General features: G+C 40.3%; 1 protein-coding gene across 3 annotated transcripts in view; it reads right to left on the bottom strand.

The window, feature by feature from the left end:
* Window positions 1–342: 342 nt before the first annotated feature.
* The window catches only part of LOC117431522 (netrin-3-like), a 41,107-nt gene continuing 19,454 nt past the window's right edge, over window positions 343–21,995 (bottom strand). For all 3 annotated transcript variants that reach the window (XM_058995784.1, XM_058995783.1, XM_058995785.1), the window contains exons 3-7: window positions 14,654–14,842; window positions 11,038–11,187; window positions 6,833–6,883; window positions 2,808–2,888; window positions 343–2,009 (exon numbers count right to left, since the gene is read on the bottom strand). In XM_058995784.1, coding sequence (XP_058851767.1) covers window positions 1,681–2,009; window positions 2,808–2,888; window positions 6,833–6,883; window positions 11,038–11,187; window positions 14,654–14,842 — 800 coding nt within the window. In that variant the 3' untranslated portion in view covers window positions 343–1,680. The remainder of the gene's footprint in view (window positions 2,010–2,807; window positions 2,889–6,832; window positions 6,884–11,037; window positions 11,188–14,653; window positions 14,843–21,995) is intronic.

Genomic DNA, 21,995 nt, shown 5'->3' with positions numbered 1-21,995 from the left:
CCCTCCAGCGTTCTTCAGCTACAGGAGTTCACGAGTGGTCTGGGGTAGCTTGTGAGATGTTCATGGAGGTTAGGAATACACTGCAACACCATCGGGAGATGTTTGCGTTTCCCATTAACAGGGCGAAGGCTGGCGACCCCGCGCAAACAAGCGTCTTAACCGCAACGCAAAAGAGCCTGGCTCGTCTGCTTTCGTGGTTTTAGAGCTTTTAACCTCATCTCATCTCACTGACAGGGGACAGAATTCGTAAGGGCAATGTATCTCACAACATTGCCTGTTATTTACATGCTAGTGAGGGGGCTTGGGAAACAGACATCAAGATAGATTGGAAGCAACTGCACCTTATTAGAAAGAACAATCTATTGTTATAGAGAAATATCCCTGGTATTCACTAAAACAGATATAATTTATACAAAAAGTCAAGAGGGGGATTTTGTCAGTAAATTAGCATTCTATCAATAATCACAATTAATACTGTACATCTAACAGATAGTTCAGATTACCCAAATGAAAATCGTCACGAGTACTATATAATAAATCATAATCTTAAAAAAAAAATGTTTTCATTATAGGCAGCACCAAGCTTTCTGTTTTTAATGTTGACTTAACACCCGTTAGTGTGTCTCCAAATATATACTGCACAGTAACTGATATTTAAAGAGCAGGAAGCACAGAAATGGCATTTTAATGGCTTTTTCTTTCTTCCCTTCATCTTTATTATGATGTGGTTGGACAGTAATTCAAAACCCACATTTTGAAACACTGCAGAAATCTTTAATAACGTTGGAGAATAAATAGTATGTAACATAGAAGAAGCAGTAAGTAATATCCCATTGATCACTTTCCACCCCACTTAATATCACTTTGGGAAATAAAAAGATAAGGTTCAAAGTTTTAGTATTGGAATGTTCCAACATGCAGAGTACGGTAGAACAATATGGCATGCAGAACACTGCAACGTGCAGGTTTGCTGAATATTGAAATATAGAAATTGTGTTAATGAACACCGCTGTAATCAACGCAATACCTGCAGCAATACCTTATTTGTGCTGTAATGCTTATTTTATTGGTCAGCCAACTCTGATTACTGTCACTCTTATTACTGAATCCATTTGAAGTGACATTCAAAAGGCCTGACTGTATAGAAATTGAAGTTATTGGAAAAAGCCATTTGGATTTCATGTTTGTACTTCTTGCTCCTTAGATTTGTATTTTAAAACCCATTTGGAGCAGTAAAGGCATACTAATTTGGCCAATGTTTCATATATAATAAGACCTTCCTCAGATACTTCTAGGGTATTTTAGAGTGTGTGTGTGTGTGGGGGGGGAGAGCTTCTGCTTTTATGTTTACTATTAGGAATCCATACCCCTCTCTGGGTAACACAGTTCATGCCCCTTTGAAAGCCAGTCGTCCTTGTAAAAACAGTCCAGTCCAAACGCGGACAGAAAAGTAAGCGGTGCAGAAACATTTAGATTTCTTATGTCGTTCAATAGGAGGATTGAGAAAGTTTTTAAAAGGTCCCTTTTCAAGGCAGACCAATTTAAAAACCGACAAAAAAAAAAAGAACAAAAAACACACGTAAAATGATACAATATACACAGTGGTCCTTAAAGGCAAGCGACATACAGTCAATCTTTGTCCTTAATATTTCCGCAGGAGGGATGGGTGTGAGGGCTTCATCACGCCTTGTCGCATTTGCCTTTCTTCTCCTTGCGCTGGAACTTGCGCAGTCGGCGTGTCCAAACGTCCCTCCACTGGATCACCAGGCTGTTCTTGTCTGCCAGCAGCCCGGCTCGCTCCGACGGCCCCTCGGTGGATCCCATGACCAGGAAGCGCTTGCTCATCTGGATCTTGGGGCACTTGCAGGCCAGGTCCTTCATGTGGATCCACAGGAAGTGGTCACCTCGCTTGATGGGGTCACCTCGGCTCTTGTAGACAGTGACCACATTCACGGAAAACTTAGCCCAGTCTCCTACGGTCTCCATGTCGAGAACGTTTACCTGCACAGCTGAAAGGTGAGAGAGAGAGAGAGAGAGAGAGAGAGAGAGAGAGAGAGAGAGGGTGGGGAGGGGGGGTAGGGGGCTCATTTACTCATCATCATCAACTAATAAATTAATCATTAAGTCTATACTTTTCTAGGAAAATGCTTCACAGTGAAATTAGAGCATGAGCCGGACAGGTACCAATTATACCTTTCAACTGTTTCAGCCCACCTGCTGTCTTTCTCTGTACTGTTTAAGTGTGTCATAGGCACTGGCAGTGTAAGGTAAGTGCATGGGTTTGTATGCAAGACAGTTTTAGAAAGAAAAAAAGAAAATCTATTAATTTCCATTCACAATGCTTCACTTGGTCTTTATCAATCTGACGATCTCATTTTATCATGCTAGTTTTTATTAATGTAGAAATGTTACTATCTTAGTCCCCACATCTTGTATTTTGACTATCAGCTTTATATTATGGCACTTTTACTCAGAGACAGTGCTTGGATTTATATAGTGTATATATATATATATATATATATATATATATATATATATATATATATATATATATATATGTGAAACCAGAGGATTAACTGCATTTTCTCAGAAAAACATTGGAGAACAGTTACATGCTTTGAATAGAATTGAATACAATGTCTCCAGACAGACTCAAAGCAAGTTTAAAGCCATGTAAAGGCAGATTGGGTGAATAATTATAAGAACTCACTATTGAAGCAATATAAAACCAGAACCATAAAACAGTGAGAGGAGTGTAATAAAGCTATTACAATAAAGCTGCATGCTCTTTAATAAAGGGTCCTCACCATAATCCTTCTTGCAGTATTTTTTCATGTTGATCTTCAGGTTTCCCTTGACTGGTTTGCAATACGACTCACAATCTGCAGGTAGAAAGACCTCGTTAACCTTTCTGAAACACACCACTGCTCACAATATCTAAAGCGGTTCAATGACCTAAACACCTCTAGACAAGTTTTTTGCTCATTCATTGTCATCTGGGGGAATAAAAGTGATACATCATAAGATTCCAGGCAGTAACCTGTATTTCATTTTCCATATGTATTTAGTCTTTTCCATGTACTGTACATACATATCCATTTGTAGTCACATGCATGTAGTAACAGTACTATGTTGTAAATGCAGTAAATAGACAGCACTGTATGGGCAGGTGTTATAGGTGTCTTATAACCAGGGTTTGATTATAAATTATCTAAATAAAGTTTAAACAGCAACCTGGGTTTATTATAAAGTTTAAACAGAACTGAACAGAATCTTCCACATCTACTCTGTATGTCGGTATTTATTGTTTTTACACTTTTAAAGTTTCAAAGTTATGCTATTCCTTTCCCAGAGCCGGTCTGCCTGTGTGGGTGTCTGTCTGTGTGAGTTATTAATGGTCTGATCTTCAATGGCACAGCAGCAGTGGTAAGAACACCTGTGTTTATCTCTAAATGTAGCCTTTGATTTAGGACTAATAATGACAAAGCATTACTGCTGATAAGAAGGCTGATAAAAGAATAAATAGCAGTTTTGATTTTATTTCACACAGTTTACATTATTATTACTTGAAGGCATTTCATGTGTAATTTTACAACAAATTAAAATGGCGATGAAATACATTACACTGTTGAAGACACACATTTGAATGATTTACCTACGTGTTAGTCATTTAAAAAACAGAAATTTCAACAGGACTAGAGAGTTGCGTATTTTTATTTTAATCGCTTCAAAGGGAGGAATTAATCAATGACGGGTTACCTAGCCGTGTTGTTGATACTGAATCACTGGGATCCTTTAAGACCCGACCTGATAAGAGAGCAATCAGCTACTAAGAAGTGGACGAGCACGGATTCTGAGATTTCTTTTCTTCCAATACACCCTGAAAAGGTCTTTAATTGGCTCTCTGGTTCAGCTGGCTTGAGGTCGCTCTATGACATAGCAGTTCCTGTCTCCGCCTCCTCACAGCCCCAGTTCTCTCTGCACCTGCCTACCCGGCCATGTGCAGAGTGTCATCTACTGGTGCAGAGAGCGGGAGGAAATGTTAGGTTTGGCTGTGAGAGCAATGAAAAATGGCCTTCAACAAATTCGATTTAATTGAATACTTCGCAGCGTGTCAAGGGGCAAGGCCTAATGGAATGTTACACTGAGCAAGTTCTGTTTTCCGTTGTGGGGCAGGCAAGAAAAGTTCAGCCACTTTCAGCTTTTCCATTGTCTTTTCTGCCTGACTGCACAACTTGTCACAAGTCTGAATTAGATTCTGGTTGCACATCTGTTTATGAAAATTACTATGAGGAAGACAGGCCTGTTATAAGTAACGTCTCCATTAGCATTTACTATTTTCAACTACATTCATGAATATTTCATACATAACTATAAAACGTTAGTGCTTTTGAAATACTGAAATAAACTAAATCAATTCAATGACGAATGTTTTGTTGAGACATGTTGAATAGAGGTGCAATCGGTAATCAATTTCCTTTTCAGGAAAGACTTCAAATGCTACTGGAAACATGCATGTGTTAGAAATACATATAGCCGAGGCTGTGAATAGGACATCAGGATTTCAAAATAAAATCCAGGGTTATCAATAATAACCAATTCATTACTGCCTTCATTTTGACTGTACTTGCTTCTACCAAAGATTAGATCGCCCTTGTACTTTTTTCTAGTTTTTAGTTAGTTAACACCATGCCCATCCATCCATTTGGCACTACACGAAGCTAAAGACACCTTGCACCCCGCCCCTTGAAGGTCTGTCAGTAGCCAACCAGCAGGAATGTTTACAATATCATGTGTTTCTTTCACAACTGCACATTTGAGACCGCTAGAGACAATGAAAGTGAAGGACAGGTAAGATTTCTGAAAGAATGTTGTTCACTACAACCACTTTTTCGGCACTGTTTTTGAATTCTTCATGCTAGCGTGGGGGCTAGTTCCGAATATTTTAAAAAAAGGAGATTGGTTTTTCATTGCGTGCAGTCGTGGACATCATTACTCACAAAAAAGAAAAAAATAAGAACAGAAAAACCTATAAAAATGTCAGGGCGACTTGGCCAGGTATCAGAGAGGTACTTTTTTATTAGCAGCAACCAGGGAGTGACTGAGCCAGCTGTTTCTCACAGCTCTGTGCAGTTTTCAATAAATCTGAAAGGGGGTTTTGAATGCAGTTCAAGCAGCCAAACCGGGCTGATTCTCTGGAGTCAAGACCCAGAGCAGGGCCCTAAAGACCCCCTATAAAAACAACAGAGAGAGACAGCAATTACCCTCCCGATCAAGGGGCTGCCTGTACTAAGGACTTCTCTTCAGGAATTGGGGCCTATCTGGGGCTAGGTGGCTCAGACAGGAGGCTTAATTTGCCCGCCTCCCTTGACTCTAGAGGCCTGGGTTAGGGCAAAAGAGAGATTTGGCAGTCTAGCCCAGATATACGTGTAATACACACCACAAAACAAACACCATCTCACAGTTCAGCAGATAATATGTGAGATACTTCAAGCGCACAATGACCTGAGTACACAGTTGGAAATGAAGTAGGCTTTAGGACAGAGAGCAGGAGACACAGAGAGCGGTGAGGGGATGGAATGGGTTACCCAGCTATGTGGTTGTTACTTGTTTGGGTTGCTTTAAGAACCGACTTGACAAAGTTTTAGGATCAATCAGCTACTAAGAACCAGCTGAGCACTAATGGCCTCTTTGGTAAATGTTCTTCTTATGTTCTTGCAACTGATACATTAACTGTTCTCACTCTCTTATATTGATAGGGATACCTACACAAGTAGTAGTATTGTTGTTATTATTCTGGGGTTATGAATGTGGATTTGGCCTTTTATTGCCAGTCTTTAAATTAATTCATACAATCATTTTTGTACCAGTAATATTTTTTAGTACAATTTGTTTTTTTAATGCAGAGCTGCATTTTTTTTATATGGAATAGAATAACACTGCATGGGAGAAAAAAAAAATTCTACAAAAAAAAAAAGACAGGTTTATAAATATTGTTCTGCTCCATTCATTTCACCTGTACGTGGTGTGCCAGTTTGGCTTGACTGTGCCAATGGAACAGGGATGTGGAGGGGAATGGAGGAAATGGCTGGGTTAGGCAGGTGTCCCAAGAAAAGGCTGCCAAGTTCTAATTATATCCCATGGTTAAAGACCAGGATCTGCCTAGCTGGGATTGAAGCCATCACAGTGTAGCTTCCTGCAGGGCACATCAACCTGGACAAGGTTCAGATCCCACTGCGGGTAATTCAGGCTGGTATACCGAGGGCGCTGGAGCGACCTGACTGAAACACATAACACCCATTGTACTGTGCAAAGCAGTGTTTCTCTCCCGAGAGATTTCTTCTCTGAGTTCAATGACCATTTCGACGTCGAAAAAGATTTCGAGTCAAAACTTTTACTATTTACAAATTTAGCAGTGCTAATAGTTTTACTGCAATAAAGTACTACATTGTTCTTTCATTTTGAAAACTTTGAGTGGCGATAGAATATCCTGTATTTATCCCAGCAATAGATATTGAATATATATTTGTATTTTTTATGTTCAGCAATTACTTCTGTTTTACATTTCTGCCTTTAATATATAGTGTTGTTTTCTGTTTTTAAATCTCTACATTTGTAATATATATTACAATACTGTTAGTTAACATTCACTGCTGTCACATCCCTCATAATAAGAACCTCACCTTTATCAGTCACAATTATTTTTAAATTTAATTTTATATATATATATATGCTTTATAAAATAGATAGGAATCTTCATGTGGTGCAATCATGCACACAGTGACTGAAGGGGGAAACAGAAACCAATGTGTGTGACTTCTCTTACCTGCAGGCTCCTCTGTACTGCTGACCACAGCTTCAGTGCTGCTGATCACTGGGATCTCTGAAGAAAAAAGACAAGAGAACGTCAGCACAGAATGAAAACAACCCAGAATAACACTATTACCAGCAGCCACTGCCTTTCTGAGTACTGTACGGAATTTAAAAGATTGTTTGGAAGTATGGAATAGAAAGGACTTTCATACAACAGCTGAAATGATTATTTTTTTTTTTTTACACAATTTAAAGATTATTAAGGGAACTGTCTGAATAACTGTAGGCGTCACGAGAGAGTTAGATCTGGGACGCTGTAGTGTCCCCTGCTGCTTGTGTGTGGTCGGTGCGCTGGCGAGAAGCAGACTTGCAGAGTTGGGGATTTCCACAACAGCTCAGTGACGCCCTTCATACAGACAGCTGACAGCTTGTTCTGCATGTCTCAGGGAAACGGCACACTTAATGCACCACACATTCTTCCTATTAATTATGGGATTAAGTGTAATTTCCCAGCTATCCTTAGTGGATGTATATTTAACTCAAAGGGAAATGTCAGCATGCTTTAAGGGTTTGGGTAAAAATAACAGAAATACTCACGTTAATGGGATACATTTTCCAAACTTTTGACCTGTTTAAGTCCTATTATGTGTGTGCTGTGTGCTTCTCTATAGCGGTTGCTGCTTATTTGCCATGACTATTCTGAAAAGACACCTCAAGACAGATTTTCTGAAGAGGGGGAAGCATAATAGTGTTGCACAGGATTGCTTCCATTTACCTTTGGGCTTCAGTGTACAGCGCAACGCTAATATCCTTCCCCACTTCAGAAGTACAGAACACTCCTAATAGAAATAATGTGCTCCCAGTGGATGTAAGAAATACATTGAGAAAGACTTTTGTCAGTTTCTATTAGTATTTTTTTTTTTTTTACTGGGGAACAGGTTGATGGTTGCACTGGTGTACCAGATGTACTTGGACCTTGGAGGTTAGACATGATTCTGAGAGCTGCATTGATGCCACAGAGGTGCTTTAAACAGAAAAGAAAGGACCAATTCATATAACAGGCTTCACTGCCATAAAGTGTAACCATAAATACTCCCTGTGTTCATTGTGGGTTTAACGTATTGTTTCATTATCCACATTGTGGTCAAAGAAACTCCATTTTAGTGTTTTATTGTATTGCATGAAACTAATTTCTGGTGACGACTGAAATGGAACATTCTATACAAAAAGAATACATTAGTTATATATTTGCCTGCTGAAACAGTGATTTGAGTAAATATCTTTCTTTCAGTTAGAACCACAGCTCTAAACTGGTAGTTACTCAAGTTTTTGACAACCATTAAATTCATTTTCAGCTAGTAAATGCTTTAGAGTCATTGGACACAGCGCAGCTATCCCTGATGATGTTTATCTCAAAACAGCAGTCTGGAAAACATTTGAGTTGCTATTTTACGTATCGGCTCCCTGTGCAGTCTTCATTTTATTTATTATTGCTTTTACTTGTTATTATCTTATTCCATTGACATTAACAGCAGGCCAGAGCTCGCTTGAGTAATGATATGAACCAGAAACAAAACAAAACAACCTCAACAAGCTTTAGTGATACTGCCAAGGCTCTTCACTGGAGCATCACGGCTTGTAGCTTTTTGTTGTGTGTGCTAGGCCTCTTTGTTTACCTGTGGGTACGAGGGGAGCGCCGATCAAACACCAGAGAACAATAAACACCAGCGTCTTGTGGTTACGTCTCTGTGTTTTTAGTGGCGTTATTTTGTTTTTTGTTTTTTAACTGCCTTCTTGTTGCAGTTCCTTTAACTCCTGTTAGGTGACAGTCTTGCTGTAGGAATTGAGAAGGTTCAAACAAGAAAATATGAGGGGCTAGGCAAGCCTAGCTTTTCATGCCTTTCAGTTCTGGAGGCTTGAGGTTTTAACACAGTCTTAGTCTGAGAATATGTTGTGCAGTTTGAGTTCTGACTGTTCAAACTGTGCAAATCTCTTATATGCAAACCGTATAAACTCTCCCTATGCTCACCTTATAAAAGTTTGCCACTGTAAATTTGCACAGTAATTTTGCAGTTTTTCCCATGCATTTCCCCATGGCTATACAATGCATTTACTAGTTATTCTGCATCAAACCGCAGTTTCCTGATGCACGGAACAATCTGTTCCCAACTACTGGAGTTGTGTTTGTTCATCAGCTGAACCGCAATGTTTTCTTTTGTTGTGCTTCTCTATCTGTTTCATACTAAGTGAAGCCACGCAGCACTGCATTGTACAATAGACTCTGACAACAGATTCTGCTGTGAAGCTGGTTCTCATTTATTTGGTGGCGTTACACTTCACAGATCCCACACTCTAACACTAGGGAGTATTTTTTCCACATAGTGTATGCAGTGGGGGTGGGTTGGACAAAAAAATTGGAAACACCTGCCATCTTTAGCACACACTAATTTGAGACAGATTGTTTCGCAAATGGCATCTCGGACAAGGCAAGACATGAAAGCTAAAAAGCTGTCCGTAATTTTGTCACAATGGGCAACTGACCTAGATCATAGGAAAATCTACGAATGAAAGGTGGCCGTTCAGCCCATCAATGTTCATATGGTTCTTTGATCTCAAAACTAAAGGATGCCAATGATTCAGCATCAACAGCATGGCTAGGTAACACATTGCATAACCTCTCTGTCTAAAGAAATGTGTCCTACTCTCTGTCCTAAGTTTGTCTTCACTTAATTTCCAACTTTGTCCTCTGTTACTTGTTTCCCTGCCTATTGGATAGTTAACTCAGATCTTGAAGACTTCAGTGAAGTCTGCCACCTAATTCTTCATTCTAGGCTAAATAAATTCAGTTCCTTCAGGCTATGTTCTTAGCTCATTCCTTTAAGCCCTAGAATTAGTCTGGTTGCTGATTGGTGGACTCTCTCTACAGCCACACCCTTTTGGTAATGTGGTGACAGAATTCTAAGTGCAGTCCCACCAGTGCACTATACAGTGCAACCTCATCATGACCTCCTAGGCTTACAGCACAGTACAGTACAGTACACATTCACTTTTATTGCATTTTCATGCTTTGACTATGACTCAAGTTTCCAAGCAGCAGGTTTGCAGGATCAAGTTACCAACACCTTTCCCTGCTTTGCTGTGAGGAATCCTACTCAGCAATCCCATCACGTCTCTCGGTGTAATCCCAGCACAGTGCGTTATGTCATTTTGCGCTGGTTGATTACATGTAAATATGTTTGCTTGGGTAACAGCTTTTCAGATGGTGATGAAAGCAGCAAAGACATAAATCATACTTGATAGGAGTGAAACAGGGTTATGGTTGTTCCTGACGCTTCAGTAATTATAGAAACCGTTCTCTGTCGCTAAGGTGTTTAATGCGCAATTGCAGCTGACAAAATAATTCCTTAAGTCTTACCTGTTGTGCATTTTTCATGACAGAGGACTCAAATGTGTAATTCTGAAAGACACATGTTACAGTAAACACATGCATTTTCATTTGAAAATGTGTATCTTGTACTACACTAGGATAAAGAAATGGCTGTTACCACTTGGTCATCTGGAGAGTGAAATCATTCCCACCTCTTTCTAGCTTTTCCCTTTTGTTAACCAGCCAGCTGCTATTGACTGACATGCTTTCTGCCAGACCCAGAAGACGCTGCTGAGGTGAAAGGACCAAGGAAGTGCAAGTGTAACAGATTTCCTGAGACTAATGAATGGAAACTGAGAACTTTCTGTAACCTAATGTAGTACCATTTTAAAAATGAAAATACAAACCTGCACATGTTGAGACCTATGAATCTTAAGCAAGTGCAACAAAGGTGTGCTCAATGGAATTTCTTTGTTAGCTACAATCATTTGAAATTGTTCTGGAAGGATACACTACCATTCCTCAGATTACCTTGGAAATCTGCAGCAATGAAAAATACACTGAGTTCTGACTTTTGAGTCCGTATTCCTTGTTAAACATCAGAGATGTGTCTGAGCCTGAGAGATCTGCTGTCAGACTGACACTGCCTTGCAACAGGAACAGACAGCTGTTATACATAACATGGTTGAACTCCACTTATGATCTGAGAAGCCAGATTGGAACCCAGGCCTCTTTCGAGATGAAAAGCAAGTGAACTAGCCAGATTTACAGATTTTCTCCCATTTTTTTTATTAAAGACATGTGTTAATTGCCCTGTGCTGGAGGTATTGGACAGTGTGGTGAGAGCAGGTACTCACTGATGCAGGGTGCCACTGGCGAGCGACTCTGCTGGTATCCCTTGGCACAGCGGTTGCAGGTGATGCCCGTCACACCGTCCTTGCAGGGGCACTGGCCCGTTGTCTGGTTGCATGTCTTTCCAGCCGCACCCACTGGGTGGCAGTCACAAGCTGCAAGAGAAACAGAGACAATTAGAATATCTCAGAGTTGCTTCAAACACTCCATTCTCAGCTCTCCAGCACTGTCATTAGCCCGCACCTTACTAATGAGTGCCAGTCTAAACACTCCATTATTATCTCTTCACAAGCGCTGACCATAAGTGTTTCATGGTCACTCATGGCATAACAATGATGTACCACCATGTTCTGAAACGTTATAGTCGGAACATGATTACGCTAGGGTGCCATATACTAAGCATGGTCTGACAATGGCTAACCATCAGGGTTGACTCTGTACTCAGTCCATCATACAAAGGTAAAGGGGGCAGTTAAATGTAATTTGAAGCTACTTTGAATTAGACAGACAATTTAAACATCATGCATGCCACTCACACACCTACGCATACACACACACAGACGCACACACACACACACACACACACACACACACACACACACACACACACAGTTACACAGCACTGGGCTGTAATGTCCTGTCAGCTGCCAGAACAGTCACAATAATAACCCTGGGCTGAGAGCTTGAAGGGTTCTGATTATGCTAGGGGCTGGCGAGCAGCATTGTTTAGGAATAAAACAAATAGCTTGTAAGACTTTCCATAATTGTAGCTAGCACTGCGCTTGGGTGTTTGATTGCATCCAAATTGACAAATTGCTTGCCAGCCTGCCTGCCTCTAGTCAGTGATACTCAAGTGTGAGACTAGATTAAATGTAGGAACATCAATTACATTACCCCTAAAATCAGTTTTAAGTGGTTTTAGAAATGACCACTAGGGATGTGTAACACATGCCCTGTCTAGAACTGTGGAAGACAATTTGAGTATTAAGTACAAGAAGGATTGTAAACATAGTGAAAAGGTAACAGGACAAAAAAAAAAAAAAAAAAAATTTAAATGGAGCCACTGTCTATGGTAAAACATGGCTTGACCTGGCCAATAGTTCATGGTTGAACCATCAACAAAAATAAAATGGTGCCACATGGTTAGAACATGTCAACCCCCGATGTGGGCACTGCAATCTCAGCCTCTCTCTGGAGCTATGCCTACCTGCTGGGAGCAGCTAATTGAAGTGCTCAGGTGCTAAGAATGCCCATCTGGGAATGCCTGGTATCTCCCCGCCCACCCTTCACACTTGCAGATGCGCTAACGAATTGCAGCTGATTTGGCTCTTAAACCTACTGTTTGAAGTGGTCAGGTCTTTAAGCAATAGCAGGCAGCGTTGTTTTAAACTGCTTATACTAACCCACTCTTCCCCTCTCTCTCAAATCTAAAACTGTAGAACACAGAGAAAATGACCTGATAGGTTGACTTCTCCTTTGTAGAAAATAAGAACACTGACGAACCAGAGGAGTCCATTCAGCCCATCAATTCTGAGCTCCTAGTTGATCTCCAGTGATTCAGCATCAGCCATATGGCTAGACATGCTATACCCTCACCACACTCTGGGTAAAGAAATGTCTCCTATCATCAGTTCTAAGTCTGACTGTTTAATTTTCAACACCTAGTTCAATATGATAGCATAATACTGCAGGTTCATTAAATTACAACTCATTGTAAAGCTACTTTCATGGGTACAACGGTATACAGTATAGGGGAGGGTCTCCTACTAAGAAACAAATGAAACTCCTCTCCATTGTTTCATCTGAAATCAGTGTAGCCAGTTTAGAAAGTAAAATTGACCAGGCATTTGACAAGCCTATAAATATTTTGGCTAGAGGGTGCGAGAAAATAAACCCGATTCCTCAGTCTCAAGTCTCTTTTCCACTAAACTAATCAACATATAAAATAAACACATTTTACTTTTATTTTTATTTTTATTTTATCAAGAACCAGCATCACACTCTGGTTCCATAGGCCCACACAAGATTTGTTTATCGAAAGACCAACTCCAAAATGTTTATTTTTTTTCAAAGCTGCTTCAGAAAGCTTGATTTGTTTTAAGTGTAAGGAAGGGATCCTGGTGGCTCAGTCTGGTTTTGGTTTCTGATGATAAGCAAGATTGAACCTGGTTAGCACATGGATGGGAGACTTCCGTTAAAAATATAGACGTACCCAGCAAAAGAGTATTTATACTACGGTCAAAACAGTCAAACAGGTTTAATATCACTCCTGTCACCCTCCACTTATCCTCATCAACTCATCATGATATATTTATATATATATACTTGACTTCAGTCCCCCCTTTACTGTGGGAGAGGACAGTGGTATGGCTTAACTTTAAACATGCAAAAAGTAAAAAGCAGTCTGTGTGAGAAAGAAAGATCTACTAACTAGGGTAGTGTTACCATATGACTTACTGGGACTGTTCTGGCTTTCAACTCTCATCACAATGCATTCTGATATGTACGTTTTACCTATCTCAGGTACCTTTCACAGCACTTACCAGAATGCATTGGGATACTAGTTTAAAAGCATGAACTGTCCCAAACTGTCCCAGTGAACATGGAGTCATATTGTGACCCTAACTTAGGAAGCAAATCTCAATTAATGGGAGCGAAGATTTAAGATAATGGCGATTATTGTGATCAATTTATAGCCGATAATTGGTAATGTAATTATTGTCCAAATCTACTACACTGTATGTAATATAAAATCACAAAAAAGATCATGAGCACGAGAAAAAGACGGAGAGGGGTGATGAGGTTTCAGGTGCTATTAAGAGGTAAGAAAACAGGATAATGGATTTCAAAATCTTGGACCATCTGGGGTTTATTGGGAACGTACAATGCAAAGCCTTGGTTTGAAATTGCATTGTGGAAGCAGTCTGCGTGCATTAGACACGGGCAATTATCCACAAGGAAATAAGCTGTGACCACTTGAAAGCTTCCTGTACATAATATCATACAATGCTCAAGGTCGTTCCAGCCCAGACATGCATACATTAAAGTACATTGCAGTTATATCTAAACTTGTAATTATAGCCATGCAGTTATACTGCAGCCCCAAATGAAAACTGAATCACAATCTAGAGAAATGAGCAGAAACTGCCAACTGTACCGATTTGTATGTGTTTCTTCATAATTGTTTCCACTATACCCATGTCTCCGTTTGGTAAATAAATACGTTTTTTAAAGAAAGAAATAAAAAAAAAAATGTTCAGGTGTTTATATTGCTAACTCAATTCCCACTGTTTGTGTCTCTGAGATATTTCATCTCCTTGTTTATAGATACATTACACAGTGTTTAACTCAGTTTACATGTGTTTTCTTTTAAAAAGAAGTTCAGTGCCCAATATGCTTTAAAGTCACTGAGAGACTGAAGAATAGATTATATTAAAGCTGATTTTGATCCTGCAATACTACAGGACACTGCCAGGCCACATTTTAATGACCTGTCTACCTGATCTGAGGTTCTCCTGGTGTACTCCGAGGCCCTTGATTACTCTGGGATTCTGGAGCTAAGTGACTTCTTGTTTTTTTGTCGTTCAAATAGTTTTATCCCTTTGTCTGGCGGAGCCCTACCTTTGCAAGCCTTCCTGTGAGTGATGGTTTTGGTAAGGTCTCGGTAGAAGCCTTCCTTGCAGTAGTGGCAGTGGCGCCCCGCTGTATTGTGACGGCAGTTCAGACAGACCCCCCCACTCTTGCGACCGGACAGCTTGTACAGCTCCATGTTGAATCTGCAGCGGCGTGCATGCAGGTTGCAGTTACAGGCTGTGGGAGAGAGATGACACAGGGTTAGCTTTGTCAGGTGCCATAGACAGTGTCATGACCCCTTCAGGTGAGAGGTTTTACAAGCTCAGTAACCAAACCTAGGAACCTGGCTGTTTTGCACAGTGGTCAAAAGGCATGCCTTTAATCCTGTTACCCTGAACCCAGGCCTCCAAAATACATAAGAGATCAGCATTCTCTTAATTTTCTTTTTTCCAAAGAGCTTTGTGTCATATTTTCTCTCAGATAAACACAAAGCAAAAAATATATATATATCCATACATTTCAAACGCACCGAATCATCATTTTACCTGTATCAGATTTGTAATAACCAGACTGTGTGAGTTTTAGAATTTACAGCTCATGTTCAGTGGTAACCTCTGCAACCAGTTTTCTTAAAAAATCCAGCGTTCATGAAAGGTGAGGGACAAGGGCACTGGCTGTAGTTGGGCAGGTATCTAGGTTACTGAGTTTATTATTTGGAGAGTTGGGTCTTAAACACAAAGATGTCATTAAGTTTACACAAAGGTTTTGTGTCAATGCAGCTGGTTTATAATCTCTTACCTGTTTTATATCCTATTACATGTGTCTGTATGATTCTGAATAGTTTTTTCCTTCTTAGAGCATTATTTGCCATAGTCTTACTTACTATTACAGCAAAGAAATGTTCCTCGAAACTGACTGTGGGAGTTGGGGAAGCATATCTGTGTTACACAGGCTTCACTGCACAATGCCCCACCTATGTGCTTCACTGCACAACCCACCACCAGCCTTGAGTTATTTTTTTTTTGCAATTCAACTAATAAAGTGTCTTGGGACTGCCTCCTTGCCCCTTGCTAGCAGGGGAGATGCACAGATGTCAAGCTCAAAGGACAACTGACTCCAGAAACACAAACCCTACATTCCCTCCTAATTTTTCTAAGCCGGCCAATTGGTATTGCTTAGCAACAGCCCTCTCTTTCTCCTCATTCTGAACTAGGCCTGCCTCAGGCCTCTGTATGTTCCAGCCGGCCTGTGAGTCTGCCTCCCAGATGTTGCCACTTTATTTTAAACAGCGACCCACCAACCTCCAAACAAAAAAAAAAAAAAACACTTGCTTATCTCTGAATAAAACTGGAGGTAAACTTGAAGAGGTTCTAGCTAAGGAAATAAATCCATAAATATCGTGTACATCCATTCACTATGAAGTTCCAATGTGCAGTTGTAACAGACAAGTCTTTTGGGAGTTCTTGTAAAGGAAATAAATGGTACCCATTTAGAATGTTTCCTTAGGGAAAAGAAAATATGCTCAGCACTCTAAAAAACGAAGCGTTCGGAACTGTTTTACACACGGGAGCATTGGAGGGGGTAAAAGGTGTTTGACTATTTCTTGGTGCTCTAATAGTTATGTAAAAATGATTTCAAATAAAAAAATAAACGTAACATAATGTGCGCGTCTCTCATCTTATAAAATGTGAAGCCTAGGAAGTGGTGGTTATATACATAGGAGGTAAAATATTTACTGGGAGTTCCATTTAAGTCCTCATTGTCTATTTAGTGCTACCAAAATATTTCGGGAGCATGGAAGTGAGGGATGTAAGCATCTGACCTGGAATGCCATGAACATATTTTATGCAATGTATATAACTTTGAGTGCTGCTATAGTTCAGCTTCAAACCTGCTCTCTCAGAAACCGTCCTCATTAAGCCCAGCAAGGCTAACTGGCTAAAGCATGAAGATTTTAAAGTCATTAACATATCATTAACAAAATGTTTTTTTTTTATATATATATATATATCCTTAGGTGACACGTTTGATGTAAGCAGGCTCTTAAAGACACTTTGCTAGATATACAAGATACAGTTTTCTATAAAATAATGTGTGAAGGCTCCCCTTATATCTAGAATTATATGATGGCATTTGTAGTAATACGTAACTTTCTACAAACTCTCTTCTTATCCTTTTTGCTATAGGCTGAACAGATTTAGTTCCATCAGCCTATCTTCATAACTCATACCATTTAGCCCTGTAAATGTTATCAAGTACAGTAGGGTACAAGGCTATGAACAACATAGGTCTTGAATGTGTGTATTTGGATGAAACACACACTATATGTAATAGCAAACGTGTTCATGTTAAATTTATGCTAGGTTAAAGAAAGTTTTCAGGTTCTTTGTCTTTCTCTCAGGAAGTCTGTTACAGTTTCATTTCTTGTTACTTCTACATTTCACAAAGCTTAGTATTAGTAAAACCGATGAAGACAATATGCAAATTCATTTTTACCTAAAACTGCATTTTTGAGAGCTATATAACACTGGAAAGCAAATGAAGACCCTTCACTAATGAACTGCCCTCGATACTGGACATTATTTTTATATGTACGATAGAGTACCCAGGGAGCTCTATATGTTTAGAGTCTTCTCTTCCTTTGAAATCGCTGCTCTCCTGGATTACCCCTTCCGTCGGCTCAGCAGGCCTAATTGGCTCTAGCCACAAGAGTTTAAAGTCTTGCTGGGCTAGTCATTATCATATCAAACCCACATTTGTTTACTTATCCTGACTTTGTTTTTAATTTGAATTTATTTTAAGGCATTAGCTTCTTTGATATCTGTTTTGAAGTAAGTCTAGTCAAAACTTTGTTAAGTTGGTTCTTAAAGGATTCTGGGGATACCACATCAATAACATGGCTTGGTAACCCATTCCATACCTTTTCTGTCGAAAGAAATCTCTCCTATCCTCAGCTTAGCTTCCAAATTCCCTCCTTCTTCTTCTTTGTTCTAGGGTTAATAGATCAAGTTCCCTCAATCTATCTCCATAGCTTATTTCTTTAAGCCCTGAGGTGTCTGGTTGCTCTTTGCTGGACTCTCTTCAAATCCACAATTTTGAAAGTCAAACTTCCTGAGAGGAATGCACAACTATTTCAACAGTATAAACTTATGGAGAAAAAAACAACTAAGTTGAGGGAAAGGAGCAGTTACGTTATCATTCAGCATATTTTTTTCCAGTTTTGTTTCATCCAAAACCAGGCCTTCAGCCTAGTAGTAGTTTGCTTCAGACCTAGACTACTAGCCTCCACACCTGCATGCTTCCTTCTATGTGGTTTGATCCCTCCACTGTGCAGCAGTACTTGTCACAGTGAGTAATGTCCCAGGCTTCCCTCTATTTGTCAGCTTAGCTGTTTCCCTCCTCAACTCAAACCGCAACAACCTGTCAGCATCAATAACCCCAACCAGCCTCCTGTGCCCTGGGCAGCAGAGGGAGGAGGATCACAGCTGGGCTGGCAGGCACATACACACGGACACACACTCCAGAGTTGCATGACTGAAGTCCAGATATAATCTGAGACTCTGAAAGCACAGATTCTACTTAAAGTTTTTCTAGTTATTATTTTTCAATTAAATGTCATTACTGGTTTTTTGTTTTGTTTTGTTTTTAACAGAGGACCCTAGTGCTGCACGTCTTTATAATTTACCATTATAGATCAGCTAGCTAAACGATTTTCATGTAATAAACTTGAAGGGCATGTTTTCGCAGAGAAGAGCAGATGTCACTGATAGCCTGCGGTGACATGTGACCGACTTCACCTATAAAACAACGCTAGAAGGATATCCGTCACAGTGATTTATTACTTCATTTTAACCAGGTTCAATATTATGCAAATAACAAAGACATCACCACAGTCCTTTCCGAGTGCTGAATTTTTTCTCATATATATTCAAGGTAGATTTTATTATCCCTCGCTGGGGGAAAAAAAGTGGAGATGGCCATATGTACATTTCTCACGCTTTGAGCTAGAAAAAATTCACCTTACTTCACATCATTCGAACACCATGGATACAGTTATGGCAAATGCATATTTGTTTGGAGAGGCTATTACACAGAAACCTCTATCGTCCACCAACCTGTGACTCCCAATAACTCAATTTATAATGCCAGGTTTAATTTGGTGTCCTATTTGTTTCCTATGAAACACACACACAGACACACACACAGACACACACATAGCCTGGTGGGTCTCAGAAGGAACAAGTGCCTATCTCCAATCAGTTGCCAGTAATTGCCCTGTACCTCTGAATTAGTCCTGACAGAGTGCTTCTCTGTGGGAGGTGGAGGGCATTCATTCACAGCCCCATTCAGCTGCTGTGCCGCGTTGATATTATCAGACGAGAGAGGGCTGAGCACAGGCCCAGCCAAGGATCAAAGCCCCCTGAGGTCTAGCGGCCTGGTTCTCACACACGAAGCAGGGGCCTCTCCTCACACTGCCCCCCAATCCCATTAAATCCACCCGCATTGTCTTGGCTCGCTCTCTTGGATGGAGTCCGACTGAGGGCGATTTTAACAAGATTATCTTGGAGTTAGTCCAGATGAGCTGCCTTATGTCACTGACATTATGCTCCCCACAAGCCTTTCACACCACGGTTTGGTAAAATGACAGCCAGTCGTTAGTTCCTTTAAGTCACTCTCAGCTGCCCCATTTTTATAGCATCGATTACCTACTGGGTCCAATTCACACTTACTTATACTTTCCACCTTAAAATAAACAATTTTATTTTGAATACAGTGAGAGCAGCACAATTACAAACCTATCTTCCCAATTTGATTTGGCATTAAATTAGAGATGCAAATTAGGCTGATCATGTGTTGTGACATGTGACCCCTGTAGCACTATAAAGCTGTGGGAGCAGCACACTTGCAAACAGTCTACCAGAAACAGGGAAAGATCTAACAGCATGCGAAAGAGGCATTCTAGTGGGTGCATGTGGAGCAGGTGCCACAGAAACAAGGACAGTCATGTTAGTTAAGCAAAGGCAAAGGGACAGAAACATGAATCAAGAAAGATGGTTAGAGAGGCCTTGGAAGTCTGAAAAAGGAATGACTGAATGGCTCCCTTGTGACACCTTCCAGCACCTTGTGGACACTATGCCCTGTCCAGTCTGTGATCATGGCTAACAGTGGCCCCACCCAGTATCAGGTGCAGGTCCTAATAAAGTGACCAGACAGTGTGTATTTCTCTATAAAAATATCAATATGAAGACAGTTTATTGTTGAATATTGCAACATGTTTCTCCTTTACGTCTCTGGAAAAGCACATTTTTCTGAGCAGCTTGACGAATCACTGCAGTATTTGAATTGCGTGTCGCCAGTTTGACATTTTGAGTCACAAAGTGACAGCTGGCCATTTTGTTGTCCGTGTAATACTGCAAATATGAAAGAAATCTATTTGAAATAGATACTTCTGAGAAACCACACGTTCATTTTTTGTTTTCAGTAAACAGCATTAAAATCACAGTGTAGGCCCAAACCAATTTTGGTCAACTTAGTACCAAACAGCGATCGTCTCTGTATCTTTAAACAAGACATGCTGCCTGCTGTCAGGCCTCATCATTGCCCCACAGCCCACCTACACAAACAGCTCCAGTTAGAATAACATTCCTGAGTGTTGTAATTATTTGAAAGCAAAGAAGGGTGTCACAGTTTAAGTAATTGAATCGTCAAGCTTAGATTTGCCCCTAGGCTGTGCTGATTTTGAGTTGAGGAGAAAAAAAAAAATTGAAAACCCTGCCATATGTAGCACGTACTTTGCTGCAAATTTGGCAATTAGGAATTTAATTCAAACTGAGTGCCAACATGTGGTGGTTCCTAGTAGTGGGTTGATCTCAAAATGTTGTTAAGTCGGGTTAGGGTTAAAGGATCCCAGTGATTCATCATCAGGTAACCCAATCCATACCCTCACCTCTCTCTGTGGTACCACTCAAAGTATAATCCTGATGGGAAATGTAGTTCTGAGAGGTCCATGCGGGTACATGTGAAGCCACCTTGAAGCAGGGAATGCAATTTAAAAGTTAAAAAAGTGGTCAAAATGTAAAAAATAAAAATATTTAAAACAATACACACACCTTACATAAACAGTTGTAGGAACACATGGGAACATGTAACACAATAAAATAAAAAGGTCCTTATATACCCTTTAAGACGACAACTGAAATCATGTTTTGTGCAAATTTTGAAACGGTTTAATTCCACGTGGATCGTTCAGGGGTCCTGGCTGCTTTCTTAGTATAATGAGCTCTGTGCGGCTCGGCTGGGCTGAGGCGGCCCCTGTCTGGAGCCCCAGAGTTCCCAAGCAGCCCATCTGTCATCTTACTCTTAATTCCTGCTAATTGTTTCCACACCAGACCCAGACCCTCTACTTCAACCCCTACACAGATGGAGAGGAGGCCTGGCTTCACTGGTGCTCAGCAGGACACTCACAGCAATGGCTTCCCAGTTTCTTATATATCTACATTGAGAACACTCCTGTTTAACCCTATGCTGTCAAATGCTGCTTTTAGATGTGTTTGTATAATTTGGCCTTTGCAGCTGTTTGGGACTGTGTTTTATAACAGTACAGTGCTTTGACGTGGCTCAAGACAATAAGCGATTTAAAAGTTGGAATCTACTCTTGTTGTCTTTGTTTTCTTTAACAAAAACACCTTAAACCTAGATTTACCTTGAACTCAAATAAAGAACAGAGGCCGTGATAATGCTACCAGTGCTAAAGATAAAAATGGAATTTAAAGCCTTGCAGTGATGAACTTTAGAAGTACTCTACTTTCAAATCTACTCTGTCCATCTGGTGCTGTAACAGAAACTAATACAGAAATCTCCTGATGGGAACAAACAAACGTCTTGCTGTTGACCCGGTAGGTTTGAGACCACCTGTCAGTGAATTCCCCTGTGCATCCAGGCCTCTCCATGTCAGCTATGCCCTGTCATCACTCGCCAAAGGTCACCAGCCCCCCAAATCAATCCTCCTGTTTATATAACGTTTGGTGCCAAGGGGCCTTCCAAAATAATGTTTTGATTTCAGACACCGCTATCTCAATGTCCAGTGAATGTGGCTGTAGCAGAGCTGAGACAGGCTGTTAAGCAATTGTGAGAGTTTCTCTTTCTCTGCTCCACCAGCACAGAGCAGAGGGAGGTTGTTAGGACAGTATGGTGGGGGATGCATGTAATGAATATACTTGTTCTATAAAATTTCAAACAAATGTGTGACTTATCAGGTAATCGCACAAATCGCTCCAATTGTGGTCAACTTTTCATTGAGGTCAACCCAGTGTGCTTAAAGTTTTCTGTGATGTCAGAGTGGTTAAATGATTGTTATAAATCTCGGATTGGCTCGCTTTCTCACTCCCTT

Source organism: Acipenser ruthenus, chromosome 22 (assembly GCF_902713425.1).
Source record: "Acipenser ruthenus chromosome 22, fAciRut3.2 maternal haplotype, whole genome shotgun sequence".
NCBI classification, from domain to species: Eukaryota; Metazoa; Chordata; class Actinopteri; order Acipenseriformes; family Acipenseridae; genus Acipenser; species Acipenser ruthenus.
Note: the sequence above shows the minus strand (reverse complement) of the source record. Positions and strands in the feature narration are given on the sequence as shown.